Genomic DNA, 16,150 nt, shown 5'->3' with positions numbered 1-16,150 from the left:
GTTGGGGCTGCCACCGAGAAGCGGCGCATAGACACGATGACCATCCTGGATCTTGGTATCAAGCGGAGGTCGTGAGTCGCGCTGCGCAGGCATCTGCCGTGTGCTGAGCTGCAAGTTGTCACAATGTTTCTACAAACTGGAGGGTGCAGCCACTCGACAGCTCTTCGCAGCGCAATTGACGCGTATCGAACGAAATTCATGTCCCAGAAACGGAGGCTCTACGTCCAATGTTGTGTTACTCACGTTACCGTCATTCAAAAGCATTCCGTTACGTGGCATTTACATTTCTTTACGACCGATTGTGTCGCGATCGAAACGTCGTAGTTTTTGTTGTTATTTTTTGTTATTTTCTTTGAACCTATCTACGTGACTTTACCAAAAGGCCCAAGGATATGAATTCCTGCAGTCACGAAAGCTTTAAGTCAAGATTTAGAAACGGTATTACTTCCAATGCTTAAACTGTTGAAAACAAATCTCATAGTGGTTATCACGGGGGAGGGGGGGGAGCCCCCCAACTCGTAGCTTTGGCCACTGCCACGCCACTGATGTTAGTCGTGCTCGAACGACGGTAGCGCCGCGCCGCCTGCACACCCAACATGGTTAGTACTGGTAGGAACCACATGGTTCCACCAGCCCACAGGGGATTATTGTGTCCGTCTGTCCGTCGTGCATCCAAAAATGGGAGGGGTCGGGCTGGGTGGAGAGGGGAGGGTGGGGAGGGGCTGGGTGGGGATGGTGGGGAGGGTGGGGAGGGAGGGTGGGGAGGGGCTGGGATGGGCTGGGTGGGAGGGGTGGGGCTGGGTGGGGTGGGGAGGGGCTGGTCACCCCGTGGTGTCCTTATAAAACTCAACGTTTAACCTACTCACGCCGGCTTGTGCCCGACCTCACAGTCGGCCATATTTGCGGAATACACCACGCCGCCGTTGACCCTGCAGGCCATTGACCGAGCAACCCAACGTTCCTACCAGCTCCCTCCACAGGAATGTGTTTAACAAGGCCATCCATTGTCTTCTCCGCAGCGGTGATGTTTCACAGCTGCCAACCCATCACGGTTTACCCCGTCTGTATTCTTGTACAGGGAAATCGAGTTTTGAGGTTCATACGGCGTACAGCCGTTTGTGATGGGACGTTGTAGGATGAACGTTGAGATGTATAGGGGGCACGGGGTGACCAATATAGTATGAATTGGTCCGTAATAAGGTAGGCACTTAATTTTGATTTAAAGCTTTTGTAACTGCAGGGATTCATATTCTTGGTTCTTTCGGTAACGTCACGTAGAAGGGAAATAATAAAGTAATAAAAATATAAAACAATAACAAAATTATCACGACGTTTCGACTGCAACACAAGCAATCATCATCAGGTGTGAAATCCACAGCAAAAAAATGTTCTTTCACACCTGATGATGATTGCTTGTGTTGCAGTCGAAACGTCGTGATAATTTTTTATTTTTTATGTTTTTATTGCTTTATTATTTCCCTTCTACGTGACTTTACCGAAAGAACCACGAATAAGGTAGGCACTGATAATGGGTTGACAGGTATGGGGCCGTCCATAAATGACGTCACGCACCTGGGGGGGGGGTCAGACATTTCTGACGATGTGTGACGAGGGGGAGGGTTGAGAAAGAAATGTGACGTCACATAAAAATGCGCAACTTTACATAAATATAAACAACACGTTCTACTTAATTAAATATACTTTTAAAGAAATGCCATTTCTTTGTCAGTGGGCAAACGTACAAAATCAGCAGGGGATCAAATACTTTTTTCCCTCACTGTAGATAAGTTGAAAGAAAAGAACAAAAAACTACAACGTTTCCATCGCAACACAAGCGGTCGTCTTCAGGAATAGGGGGGTTAGCTTCCAAAGGCAAACTATTTATAAGGGTTTCGATTTAAAGCTTTCGTGACTGCAGGGATTCATCTTCTTGGTTCTTTCGGTAAAGTCACGTAGAATGAAAATAATAAAATAATAAAAATAAACATAATAAAATAATTCTCACGACGTTTCGGCCACAACGCAAGCAGCCGTCCTCAGGTGGAGAACAGGTCTGTCGACGCTGTCTCCTCGACAGACCTGTTCTCCACCTGAGGACGGCTTCTTGCGTTGTGGCCGAAACGTCCTGAGAGTTCTTTTATTATGTTTTATTTTTATTATTTTATTATTTCCATTCTACGCGACTTTTACCGAAAGAACCAAGAAGATGTTGGAGAATTTTTGCTTCCGTCAGAGTGGAACGATTCAAGCGGTGACGTCACAACGGGGGGGGGGGGGGGCGTAGAGGAACCGGATCCGCGAGGAGGCCCGAGGATCCGGTTCCGGCGTAGTCGTGACAATGGCGGCCTCCATGCTGAGGCGTGCGGACCGCGCTTCGCCCAGACATCTCCTCCTCCGCCTCTCTCCTCCTCCTCCTCACGCCGACATCTCCCTGCCCCTGCGGCTCCTCGCGCGGGGTCTCGCGGCCTCCTCCTCCCCCTCCTCGAGTACCGGCAGTAGCAGCAGCAGCAGCAAGAGGAAGTCGCCCTTTCGTAAAGGTGACAGTCGCTCGCCGCTAGGCCGTCACGATCACCATCGTTTATTGTAATTGTTATTATTGTTATTTGCAAACTAAATAAGCGCATTGCAGTGCACACCTTCCCATAGTTGCCCCCAAACACGAACAATTAAAATTGAATTTTTCACACATCCCATCAGCGGCAAATCAAGTTTAAAGAGATGTATAACGCATCGGATTCCTCCACGACAGAGATTCTGCAATGAGCGTATTACAGCCCTACTAAGCATGCGAACAATTAACATTTCTTTTTACGCATCCCATCAGCGGCACGGCCCGTCTGAGTGAATTGCTAAATTTCAGCAGCATTGGTTCAAATGCAAAAACATCTGCTGACCGGAGGTTGTTCACAATCGCCACCTTCATCAGCAGTGATGCTGCCTGTGTAGCTTCAGTGTAGGTGATGATGATATAGACCGTGCGTGGTTCACCCATGAAAGAATCGGTCGCTATGGTTTTCAAAGGAAGGTTTGCAACGATTGCCGTGAGTGATGGCTGGGCGTGACTGCTGTGCGTTTCCCAATTTCGTTGTTTAACGGGAATTTTAAGAAGAAAAAGTTGGTGAATTTTGACCGTGACACCGATACGCAATGGCTTACTCTTTTGCAATTACTGTCACGCGTAGTTATGGAACGCCTTGCCACGTGCAATCAGGGAAATCAGAGTCTGTAGATATATTTCAGTCTCCTTTGAAACCCCAACTCTTTAAAGTGACCTTCCCTCGTTAGTTCCGTCGGGTGCCCTGGTTCTGTTTTTGTTTTATCTGATTCCATGCAGGATGGAATGCGCATTATACATTTTAATTAGTATTCAGTCTGTTATGGCCATTACCCACCGCAGTATTAACCAGGGCAGCCGTGGGACTAGAACCTCTGAAGCAAGTGGCAAGCGCTCTTTCGCTGGGTTTATATCAACGCCCCAAATGCTTAGTGCCTCTATTATTGGGGAGGTTGTAGCTGTCATAGGTGACTTGCTGTTCATGTTGTTTACGTGTGTTTATGTTGAACTTCTCTCGCACCGTACTTTGCCAACCGTGCTAATTGGAGGTGCGGGGGAAGGACAGCAAACTGTGGGCGCCACGGTGGCTAGGAGATGTTAACTACCTCGCCTGGTATGCAGGAGGTCGTGCGTTCAATCCCGACCCTGATTCCTGTATATTTGGAGTTTGCGTGTCTCTCTCTCCCCGTGGTCGTGTGGATTGTACTCCGCATCCTCCTGTTTTTCCCCTCCACATTGAGAAACGTGCGTTCAGAGTATTTTGCTGATGATGCTGTTGTTGTTGATGTGTGCGAGCAGGTGGGGAGGGATTTTCCAAAGGAGCACGCCAGCCAGAGAAATGGAGGCTCAGGCTAGAGGTGCGGTATACCGAGCACGGATCCTTTTACACCACTGTTCTTCATTGCAAGGCCCTGAAGTGCGGTCCCTGACGTGCGGTCAGGGAAAGAGAGAAAACACCCCCCCCACCCCGTGATCATCGTGCTGTCCAATCACCCAATGGTTTAGAATGGTAATGTCTTATCGGCGAAAGTGGCCCCCCCATCCCACTGGGGTTTTTGCAGAGCGTTGGTGTACGGTGCTTTTTTCTGGAAGACTTTGCAGTTTTTTCCTGGATTTTTCTGTTTGCGCATAGTCACTTCAAGATGTTTTCTTGTTCATGTTTTATTTTTTTGCGGTTGCACCCAATTCAAGAGCCGAATGGCTCACACGGTTATACCAAATAAATGAAACTGAAGAACTGAAACTCTGAAAATGAGTGAAGAACACAGTGTTACACTGTCCATCATCACAAGCCAGCGGTGAGGCAAAAAAATGATAAGTAGAGCCGTTTTTTTCGAATTCGGTAAAAAAAACCCCTCAATGTTTCAAGAGCCGCAATGCAACATGAATAACATAACGAAGCATGCCTTAGAGAGCCGCAATGCAACGTGAATAACGTCACGAAACATGTCTTAGAGAGCCGCAATGTAACGTGAATAACGTCACGAAACATGTCTTAGAAAGCCGCAATGCAACGTGAATAACGTCATTAAGCATGTCTTAGAGAGCCGCAATTTGTAATGTCCTGGCGGGAGTCTTTAATAGCTTTGCGCAATGTCCGCGTGGCAGAATGCTACGCTGCGGAGCGAGAGAATGAAGCCAGACCAGGACTGGAGCAATGTCTACGCCACGGCCGCCTCCTTCAAACCGGCCGCCGTGCCGCTGCCTCTCCGCATGGGATACCCGCTGCGGAACGCGGCTCCCCCAGACAAGTGGGGAAACCTGGAGCTCATTAAGGTGAGAAATTGAGGGACTGAGTGAGAACTCGTGGCTTTCAAGCTGCTTTTTGTGTGTTTGGTTTGCCGTCCTTCCCCCGCACCTCCGATTAGCCCGGTTGTCTACGTATGGTGCAAAAGAAGTTCAACATACATACACTTTGACAGTGCATTGTCTTTGAGCTGTACGCCTTTTGGCGTCCTCTGGTCTAGCACCAATTGAGACGAGGCTCAAAAGAAAGCCATCTCTGGTGTGGACCAATCGGTTTCAAGGGCAATGCATATATTATCAGGGTGTGTTTTTAGTTTGCATTTTGACCACAAGTATTGTGGTTATTGCACACATGATTCCTTGTAAAAAGGTTTCAGTTTTGTTGCCAGAAAAAGGGGAAAACCCTATTAATATATTTTGGTACTGGCGAAGGAGGTCTAATGAAACAGAATTTTTTTACATGATTAACCGTTCAAGTTTGGGTTAGCATTTAGTTATCATTGTGTATATCTTTGAAGAACTGTACACATGGTTAAATGTATGCAATGTTATCTAAGCTCAAAATGACTACAAATCCTTACCCATGTGTTACAGGTCGCAAATTTTTTGCATCTTACCCCACCGGCCATCGAGAAACATTGTGCCGCCCTGAAAGGTAAAGTGTGGGTTAGTCGACGTCATCATCATCAGCCGTCATCATCATCAGTCAATTCGCTGGTAGATGAATGCTTTTTTAAGTCGTCACCATGACACTACGGTGGTGCTGCTGAAGCGGTAATAAATCGGCCACGTTTTTTTCCACCACGTGACACCCTTATTAACCCACTCCCGTTCACGTACGTCATCGGAAAGGAACCGGAATAAAAACTTAATTAAAATAACTTTATTGATACCGAGGCTCCCGCAAGGCCATGCGGGAGGGCGTGTGGCACAGTTTGGCGCCGGCTATCATCGAGTGCGGCGGTTGTCCCGCTGCAGTTCTCTGTCGTGGGTACAACATCTTTAAAAACAACGACGGCGCTACGACTCCCTGAACAAAACTTGATGGCGAGCCGCTGGCGAGTTCCGAGATTCGGCAGTGACCGGAACACCGACGATGTAAAACTAGCGGACGTCTCGGAACGAGTTAATTGGCTGTGTCGGGCAGACGAGGGGTGTACGACAAAACGTTTCACTTCCGCGGGCGATCTGACCCAAAAAAAATGGACCGCGATCTACAATCGCTATATTTGGCGGTGGGAATCGATCGCTCTTTGGCTTACCGGCGAGCCGAAACAATAACGGCCGGTGCGTTAGACAGCTCGTACGCGCGGCGATCGCTTTGGTCGCGTCGGGCGGGGGGGTCTTGACCCGAATTGGCTCGGACCGCTGCTATGTGGCCTAACCCAAAACAATAATTGTGATATCGTCCTGTGGAAACTCGCTGCCTGTTCCGAGTAAATTTTGGCAAAACGTTCCCGTGTGTTTCATCCTTCCCCTCCTCCTCTTCCATTGTCACCCATGGCAGAGTTTTGCACGGAGTGGCCGGCCGGGCTGGACTCGGACGAGAAGTGTGAGGAGCACTTCCCCCTGGAGGTGAAGAGCACGGACTACGTGTCAGCGGGGCCCTCCATACGCAACGCCAACGCCCGCATCGTCACCCTCTCCGTGAGTCCCCGCAAGTCGTGCATTTTAACACCTCGCTCCTCGCGGCAACAAGCGCCTCGGGTTCGATTTCCTGACTCCCTACGCCTTTCCGTGCGGAGTTTGTGTGTTCTCCTGTTCTTAGTCGATTCCCCCCCTCTCCGTTTTACTCCCATAGCTTAAAACTCTTTCTCACTCGTTTTTTCTTCCGATTCCATCTCGATGGCGTAACCCGTACACATCACCGGAGTGGAATCGGAAGTAGAAGTCCGTGCGGGAGCGCGCGTGGCACAGATTGGCGCCAGGAGAGTGCGGTCGCGTCGCTACGGTACCCACCGCAGAGTCTTTAGAAACAGCGGCGCTACGCCTCTCCGAATAGAATGAACGCTGAACCGCTCGTGCGTTCCTCCGTTCAGCGGTGAACGGGACCCCCCCCCCACCAGAGGTCGCAAACGGGTTTTGATTCCTTACCCGTACCCGTACCCGGCCGCACCAGGTTCGCAAATGGCCGGGTATCGGGTAGGGTACGGGTATCGGGTACCCGGTTGCGACCTCTGCCACCCACCCTGCGACTTGGAGACGTCTCGTATCTGGAAAAGGTTTCAGCTGAGGGTGGCGGCACACGAGAGCGAATCTGGGAGGAGATCGTTCCACGCTGAAGCAGCAGCAGCAGATCTGTGTCTGCGCGAGAGTGCGTGCGTGTGTTCTACCTGTGGGGAGCGGTGGTGCAGCGGTTAGCGTGCTGCGCTACGAACCTGGCGACCCGGGTTCGATTCCCGCTCACGGCCAACACCGGTGACGATTATCTGAACCGGTCCTGGGCCTCCCCTAGGTCGACTCAGCCTCAAATGAGTACCTTGTGCGGTGTGTAAATATCGCCACTGGGGAGACAAAGGCAGTCGGGCGTGGTGCTGTCCACCCCCTCGTGTACCGTTCCGGCCTTCATAGGTGCTCGCTAACAGCACTTGCCCCTACAGTCTGTTAAGGCTACACGGGGGGTCTTTGTCTTCGTCTACCTTCGAGACACCGAAACTCTTTTGATTTTGGGACTGAAGAGCAGAGCTATTGCTGGAGTAATTTTTATTTTAAATAATCGTAAAAAAAAATTAGTTTTTTTTAGTAGAACCCCTCTTAACGAGCAGCCTTGTTAACGACTAATCGCTTAACGACTGGCCTCTATAGAGCCCGATGTGTTCACTTACCGACCATTCTCCTTTTCACGACAGGCTGTTTTCGGTATATATTAATTAATGCGTTTATTACGACTACAATGAGCCAAGAATCTCTGTGTTTGTGTGTAATGTGCGTGACGGCACTCCCCCCCCCCGCTCATGAATATTCATGAGCAGGTGGATTTTTACACTCACGCAGAAGAAGGTCGAGTGGAATGTAATGTAATTTTTTCGCAAATTTGCTTGAAGTTTGACGTTTCTTTATTTAAAGTGAATCTAATAAATAATTATATGCAGGGACAAAGTGGATTTGGTGTCTTTATTTATTTCTTCAGCACTTGAGACAAAATGTAAGTCTAATGTATGCTTCTACATTATGGTAAAATAGACATTTCTCAGTGATTTTCCAGATATTGTATCGAATTCCTATTTATTTCAACCCCAGCGACCGAAAGCAGAAGAGAATAAAGTATCGGAGCAGTGAATTTTAACAAATTGAAGGTCAAATTTCGATTTAAAGCTTTCGTGACGGCAGGGATTCATATTCTTGGTTCTTTCAGTAACGTCACGTAGAAGGGAAATCATAAAATAATAATAATATCAAACAAATTGTCTTGCTGTGGATTTCACACCTGATGATGATTGCTTGTGTTGCAATCGAAACGTCGTGATAATTTTTTTTTTATAGTTTTATTTTTATTATTTCCCTTCTACGTGACTTTACCGAAAGAACCAAGAATATAAATTGAAGGTCAGTTATATGCAGTGCTACCGTGAAATGCAGTGAAGTGTTTGATGACATACTTCTGTGCAAGATTCACTGCCATTAAATTTACACAAGATACAATTGTTACTCTGCCCAATTTATTCGTAAATATTACAGCTTCCGTCCTAGGACGGGCAAACAAGCTAGTTAATTAATATTTACCTACAATAGCATGTGTTTATAATGTTGTTAGTATATTCACGTATTAACATCCATTGTTCAAATATTATAAGGTTCATTTTTGGGTGAAAAAGGATAACTTTCGATGCTATCGGAAGGAATTAAGCCATTAACGTGCATTTCCTATACTCGCTTAACGACCAAATCACTTAACGGCCGGTTTCGTGGAATCAATCACCGTCGTTAAGAGGGGTTCCACTGTATTTATATACAGTGGTGCCCCGGAGATCGAACTTAATTCGATCCAGAAGGCCATTCGAACACCGATTTGTTCGAACACCGAATACATTTTCCCCATCAGATGAATGTAAATGACATTAATTGGTTCCAGACACAAGAAATCTCTCATTATAAAGCATTTTGCACGAAGTTTACAGTAATTACATGCAGAAAATCATACAAAAAAACAAGAAACACAATCAATGAATGCAATAAATGAACATTTAACTTTACTTGTAGTAAGGAGAGTTGTTGGCTTGAGTGGAAGGTGGTGAGGAGGAGGAGGAGGTGGTTGTGTTATTGTTTGGAAAGGGAGTCCCCTTTGTCTGGGCAAGCGTCATGCACGCTGCCCATACGCGTCTCATCCGTACAGGTTCTTTCAAGTCGCGATTGCCCGTTCGACCTCCGAATTTCGTTCGGTTTCCGGGGCAAAAAAATGTTCAGAAATATCGTTCGAACACCGATTTGTTGGAGTTCTGGTGCGTTCGATCCCCAAGGTTCCACTGTATATTTTAAATATATTACTTTAAACACGCCTGTGTGTTGTGCTGCCGCACTCACTTCGCTCGGTACGCCTGCAGCTGGCTCGGACGTCTGCAACGTCTGCGTGTCGTTTCCTTGTGCCCTTTGCCCCCCCGTTGATTTAAATTCCCCGCGCCGCCGATCCGCCCCCGCAGGTCCGGCTGTCCAGCCTCAAGTTGGACGAGCACGCGAGAAAGAAGCTCGTCAAGCTGGTGGGAGACCGCTACGACAGAGCGACCGACGTTCTCACCATCAGGACGGAGAGGTTCGTGGCGCCGACACCGAGCCCGACCGCCGCTGTGATGTGACGCGCGCGCTCTCTCTGTCCGGGTGTTTATTTCTTCCGCAGCAGGAATCCGATGAGCTATGAAGCTTTTTTTCTCTCACATGTCCACTAGGGGCAAGGAGTCGGAACGTTTTAAAAACCAACAGCGCAGAAAACACGATTGGAGTGCTCAGAATAGGAGTAAGGAAATCACTAAAAATATATACAGGTAGTCCTCTACTTACGATGGAGAAATATCGTAAGTCGAAGATGGCCTAGCCTACCCAGGAGTCTTAAAGAATGGTGATAATTTAGCAAAACAAAGCAATTTACAGTACCGTACTGTATAAACTATATGCTGTATGTATTTATTAATTACAATACTGTATTGCACAGTAAAATGTTAAATAAAAAACGAGGTAAATTCTTCGCCTACCTATATGAACTGCAATTTAATAGAAAGTCTTTTCAGGAAACAATCCTATCTGCATCACACAAGGCGGGAGATGCGTACATCCCGGCAGCGTCCCAACGTACAGCATCGTACCTCGTACGCTGCTGCGTTTGCCTGCCGCGCGAAATTTAAAATATGTTACAATTTTGTCGTATCGCCATTGTAAGATCAAAATATCGTAGGTCAGACCATCGTAACTCGGGGACTATCTGTATATAAGAATAGGAGAGGTAAGCTAAAGCACAATGAGCTATTAGCTTCATTGTTTAGAAACGACCTGGCTATCACAAATGATAGTTCAACGAACTGGCTTATCTTCACGTGGAAATTTATAGCAGCAGCCAAATCCTCTAGACACCTGATATTGATTCTAAATGTGGAGGGAAAAACCTGAGGACCAAATATACAGCAGCAGGCCTCGTGGTCGTGGTCCAACCCACGACCTCCTGCATACCAGGCGAGGTAGTGAACATCTCACTCTTGCAAACGAGATTCCCCCCCCACTCTCTGTTGAGCCTGGTGACTTCTCGCCTGCTGCAACAAAAATAAAGCTGACGAAACTGCTGACGCCCGTGCGTCAGAAGTTTCGTCGGTCCAAACCCACACGACCGCGCGTGTCCGTGCGTCGCCAGCCCGCGGTGAGGGAGGCTCAGCAGGGTGGCAGCAGCGCAGCGGAAGCAGCAAGATGGTAGGAATTTGACGAAAGGATTGGGTAAGCAACTTGCAGGTTAGGAATAGAATGTCGGTGTCATTTAGGAAGAGGTTGTGATGGGTGGGACACTGACTTAGCTGTACAATCAATATGATGTCTGTAACATGCAAGCACTGCTTAATAATTTGGACTTGCAAGCGTGCGTAATCACGTCCATACCCCCCCCTGTTGTTGTTTTTTAGGTGTCCTGTTCGGAAACAGAACCACGACTACGCAATGTATCTTTTGACCATCCTCTACTACGAATCTTGTGTAAGTATCCAGGCGACAGGGCTTCTACGTTGGATTATTACCCGCTGGGCAAAACAATTAAATAAATTGCGAATCGTAACATTGGCTGCAAAATCATGCGCATGCAGTGATGATAATTGTGCTCATTATTTAACTTTGAATGCCCGCGCAGTCTTCAATTTACTCAGCCGGGTTTGCGCGTAGCGATCATCTCCCCCTACGGGCATCTTTTACCGATTTTACAGGATACGTACCGAATCACCGTGTCCCGCACAGGGACAGCTGCCACTGGGGGTGCTCGAGACTAGACACCGTAGCAGCAATCATCGCCCCCTACTGGCAGCGTAATGTACTGATTGCAGGCCAAGTTGCCGAGTCACCGTGTGCCGCACAGGGACGGCTGCCACGCTGGGGTTGCCCTTTGAAACGCGTTGAGATGGTGATGTGATAGTGATAGGTTTTTACCCTTTCAACTGGTACAAAAACTGACACCTTTATGCAGGGCATCATGTTTGCAATAACCACAACACAAGCAGTCATCATGCAAACAAAAAACATAACTCTGATAATGATAAGCACTGTCCTTGAAGTTGATTGGTCCACACCCGAGACAGCTTTTCTTAGAGCCTAGTCTCACATGGTGTTGGACCAGATGACGCCAAAAGGCGTACAACTCAAAAACAGCGCACTATCAGAGTGATGGTGATGTGAGTTGCTTCTCCACTTCCCCGAGACGCCACTTTGATGTAAACAAGGGCGGCTCTATCAGAATCACTTGGAGCTGTGCTCTTTTGAATATTAATTGAAAACTCGCCTCTTTCGAACTGCGTTTTGTATTTAGTTGTTCCCCCCACAATGCCGATGAGCACAGTTGGTTATGTACGGTGCGAAAGACGTTCAACATACATAATATACCATCACCACCTCATCATCACCATCACCACCTCATCATCACCATCACCACCTCATCATCACCACCTCATCATCACCATCACCACATCATCAAGCCACTGGAGCTATGCACTTCTAAATCTAGATCGAAACCTTTTCTTTAGAACTGCTTTTTGTGTTTAGTTGGTTGTCCTTCCCCCTGCACCACCAATTAGCACGGTTGGCTGTGTAGTGTTCAACACCTGCGTACGTACGTACGTACGTACATACGCACGTGGCCGCTTATTCTCACCTTCAGAAAGTGGAGCTGTGGGAGGCCGAGAAGACGGATGCCGACCAGGAGGAGTACGTGTGGGAGAAGAGCCCTTCCGAGCGCAACCTGGCCCAACTGCTGTCGCGAATTCGTCAGTCGCGTGGTAATGCGGAGGAGGAGGAGGAGGCGGCGGCGCCGGACGACATGGAGAGCTACAGGAGAACGGTGACGGAGCTCAAGAACCTGGGTGACACGGAGGACAGGATCGCGGCCTACAAGGATTCCGTGAAGAGGCTCCTGCGGCTGAGGGCTCGGTAGTCGCGAGTGACGGTCTGTCCTCCTGCAACGCGGCAGCGTTTGCGTTCCTGAAAGAACGGCGCGTGATTGGAAAGAATCGCGTCGTGATGAAAAACACTGGTCAACACACTTTTTCTGGCATAAGGTTTTCCAACGGTTTTAAGGTAATTTTGGGGGGTGCTGATTCCAAATCTGGCATCAGTTTTTGTCTATCACATCAGGTTTTTGAGATATCAAATGTTGAATTTTCAATAAAAACTGCAGAAGAAAAATATTAAATAAATGTGGATATCTACATAAAATGATATTATAAACACACTATCCTAAAAATACAGCACCATATTTTAACACTAAAGCAGTCACTGACTCGCAACAACTTGCAATCATAAGTGACAGAGTTAATTTCGGGTAAAATCAATGAAAATGGAGTATGCCGATAGCATAAAAATGAGATGTGATAGAGCAAATCTGATTTGGAATCAGCACCCTGAAATTAGTCTAAAACAGCTGCAAAAGTCCAGGTCAGAAAAAATGTGTTTTTTGTTGTTGACCATTGTAATAATATATATTGTAGGGTAAGGCACGGGTCCGCGAGAACACGTGATACCCGTACGCAGGCCGAGCAAAGACTTGAGGGCGCGTGGGTAGCATCTAGAAGTATCCAGCAGCATCCCGATTTGTGCGATGCTACGCCGAGGCGGCCGTACAACTCCTTACTCCATACTCGTGCGACTTAGTTCCGTTCACTCAATCGCGTTATAAAAAAAATGTGTTCCCTAATACAATCATCGCGTTATGTATCCCAATTCGCGTTATGAATGCAGCGGCCTCTGATGGCTTCAGGGGTCACGTAAAACCTTGACAACGTGTACCAATGGAAAACGTTTGATTCTTATGCACGCGATTCCAGTCCCGTGTAACGTGCGCTTAACAATTGATAGCAACTGGCGGCTTCCTTGCTACACCTCTGCTACGCGTACCACGTTGTGTACGTGAATGGTTTATTGTCACTTTGTACAAGATGATGATTGCAATTGAAAGGTAGAAAATGCATTTACATTCGCTGGAGCGATTAAACTTTTGACTGAAGACGTTTGATTCATTTCCTTGGCGTTCATCTGTGGTTCACTCTGAATGGCCTCCAATCCAAAACAAACCTCTCCCTTTCAACACAGTTGGCATTGGCAGGAATCGAGGCTTGAAGATAAATACGAATGTTTTAAGGGGATCGGACAACAGCAAAAAACACGACAATCATAACCCAATCTTTGGGTGTTTAGGTAAAGTCACGTAGATAGGTTCAAAGAAAATTAAAAATAACAAAAAACTACGACGTTTCGATCGCAACACAAGCGTTCGTCACCAGGAACGCTTGGGTTGCGATTGAAACGTAGTTTTTTGTTATTTTATTTGAACCTATGTGATTTTAGCGAAAGACCCAAATGATATCAGTTCCTGCAGTGACGAAAGCTTCAAGTCAACCATGACTTATTGGAAGTCAGAAGTAGTTGTATGATATCTTCTTAATTCGATTATAGCGACGTCGCTTTTTTTCCTTTAAAATGTGGGTAAACAAACCCTCCCATCGCTGCTGTATTTCTGTGACACGATTGAACGTCTCTCTAAGGAAGATGGCTGCTGTCTCGTTCCTTTCCCTAAGGAAGATGGCCACATGATAATTGCTTCTTTACCCTTCTATCTGGCAACAAAACTGACACATTTTTACAAGGAGTCATGTTTGCATAGACCGCACTACCTGCAGTCATAATACAATCAAAAGAACATAACTGACTGCAGGTATTGCGGTCTATGCAAACATGACTCCTTGTAAAAAGGTGTCAGTTTTGTTGCCAGATAGAAGGGTAAAGAACCAATTATCATATTTTTACTGGCAAATGAGGTTCCCATAGTGAAGATGGCCAGTCTCGCTCTGTCCTAAGTAAGATGGCCACCGCCTGACTCTTCCTAAGTAAGATGGTCACGTCTCATTCTCTTCCCCAAGTAAGATGGCCACTGTTTCACTCTCCCTTAGTAAGATGGCCACATTCTTAGAGTATTTCGGTAAAGTCACGTAGAGAGAACAATAAAATAATAAAAATAAAGTGAATAAAAAATAAATCAAATATCACGACGTTTCGATCGCAACACAAGCAATCGTCATCAGGAGAAAAAAGAGGGGGAAAGCTGCTGAGCCAGGCTGTTTTAAAGGTTAGAAATGGGTGTAGCCCAAGGGTCATAAACGAAGTGGGCGGGGTCAGTGATGCTAAAGTGAGAGAGATTAGCGTGTCAATGTAAACGGCGGCTGTGTTAATGTGAACCTGTTAATGTAAAATCAGTCGAAAATAATTGCTAACATCGGAAGGTAGGATGTAAACATCACAGTCAGTTATTACTTTAACTGGTTAATAACGTCCTTCCAATGATTGCTCAGTTTGTACCCATCTTCTCGATTGAAATTGTGTGTGTGTCTATATATCTGGATGTCTTCATGAACAAATCTTTGTTGATCGCCAGTGGGTTTGCAGAGTACCTTCGTCTTGGAGAAATCAATTTCGTGTCAGCCCACCGCATTAAACAATGATCAGCCACGGATGAGATATTGGTCCTTCCGTGTTTCAGATCTGCCTTATGTTCACGAACACGGTCCGAGACATGTCACTTAGTTTCTCCAATGTAACTACTGCCGCAGGCACAGCTTAGTTTATAGACGCCATACAATCTGGGTGGTCGAGCAGCAGAGGGTTTTAAGGAAACCCGCTTGGTTGGTTCGATTAAAGATGTCTAATCAGTGATATTGTTGGTTTTCATAACCATTTTCAAAATCATGAGCGACCACAAGATCCAGGTTCGATTGAACACATTTCATAAAATTCGTGATCTGATCCCATCTGTGAAGGATGTGATCCCTGACATGCAATACCCCGGCGTCTACAAACTAACCTGTGCCTGCGGCAGTAGTTACATTGGGGAGACTAAGCGGCGTGTCTCGGACCGTGTTCGTGGACATAAGGCAGATCTGAAACACGGCAGGACCAATACGAGAAGGCACACCACTTCGTCCTATCGTCTCCACCATTGACTCACCTACCGATAAACTTGCACGATATCTGTCTGAGACCTTGCAACCATTCACTGGTAAGACCACCTCAGCTGTACTTAGCTCACTTGGTATCGTTAATTAAGGACATCTCACTATCTCCAGGTGATTTGCTCGTTAGTTTCGATGTAGTATTTTTGTTTACCAAAGTTCCTGTGCCTGACACCATTGCAACCATTGAAGATTTGGTCCAACAAGGACTGAATGCTGATGTACCGGCCCTGGTTAGACACTGCCTCACCAACACTTCACCTGGAATGGAACATTCTACAAACAAGTTGAAGGTACCCCAATGGGTTCTCCCTTATCTCCAGTTGTAGCCAATGTTTTCATGGAAAAATTTGAGATAGATGCCATCCAAGCATCCACTCTACGTCCGTCCTTGTGGAAGAGGTACGTAGATGACACGTTCGTCATCTGGCCACATGGCCTACCAGCTCAGAATCAATTACTCAACCACATCAATTCCATATACTCAGCCATCAAACTCACCGTGGAGGTGGAAAAGGATGGCAAGTTGCCATTCTTGAATGTTTTAATCGAAAAGAGACCAGATGGCTCAATGGGACACTGTCTACAGGAAAGCCACCCATACGGATGCCTACCTAAAACCTGACTCCCACCACCATCCATCCCAGAAGAATTCCCTCATAAAAAACTCTACACC

General features: G+C 46.8%; 1 protein-coding gene across 1 annotated transcript; it reads left to right on the top strand.

Annotated features, from left to right (window-relative positions):
• Window positions 1–2,285: 2,285 nt before the first annotated feature.
• On the top strand, window positions 2,286–13,475 carry MRPS35 (mitochondrial ribosomal protein S35). Its single transcript, XM_078618379.1, has 8 exons — window positions 2,286–2,537; window positions 3,854–3,912; window positions 4,664–4,831; window positions 5,396–5,456; window positions 6,309–6,448; window positions 9,439–9,548; window positions 10,897–10,966; window positions 12,135–13,475. The coding sequence occupies exons 1-8, from the start codon at window positions 2,339–2,341 to the stop codon at window positions 12,405–12,407; spliced, it is 1,080 nt and encodes a 359-aa protein (XP_078474505.1). The 5' UTR covers window positions 2,286–2,338; the 3' UTR covers window positions 12,408–13,475.
• Window positions 13,476–16,150: the final 2,675 nt, after the last annotated feature.

This window comes from Lampetra planeri, chromosome 57, assembly GCF_965212315.1.
Source record: "Lampetra planeri chromosome 57, kcLamPlan1.2.h2, whole genome shotgun sequence".
Classification (NCBI taxonomy): domain Eukaryota; kingdom Metazoa; phylum Chordata; class Hyperoartia; order Petromyzontiformes; family Petromyzontidae; genus Lampetra; species Lampetra planeri.
Note: the sequence above shows the minus strand (reverse complement) of the source record. Positions and strands in the feature narration are given on the sequence as shown.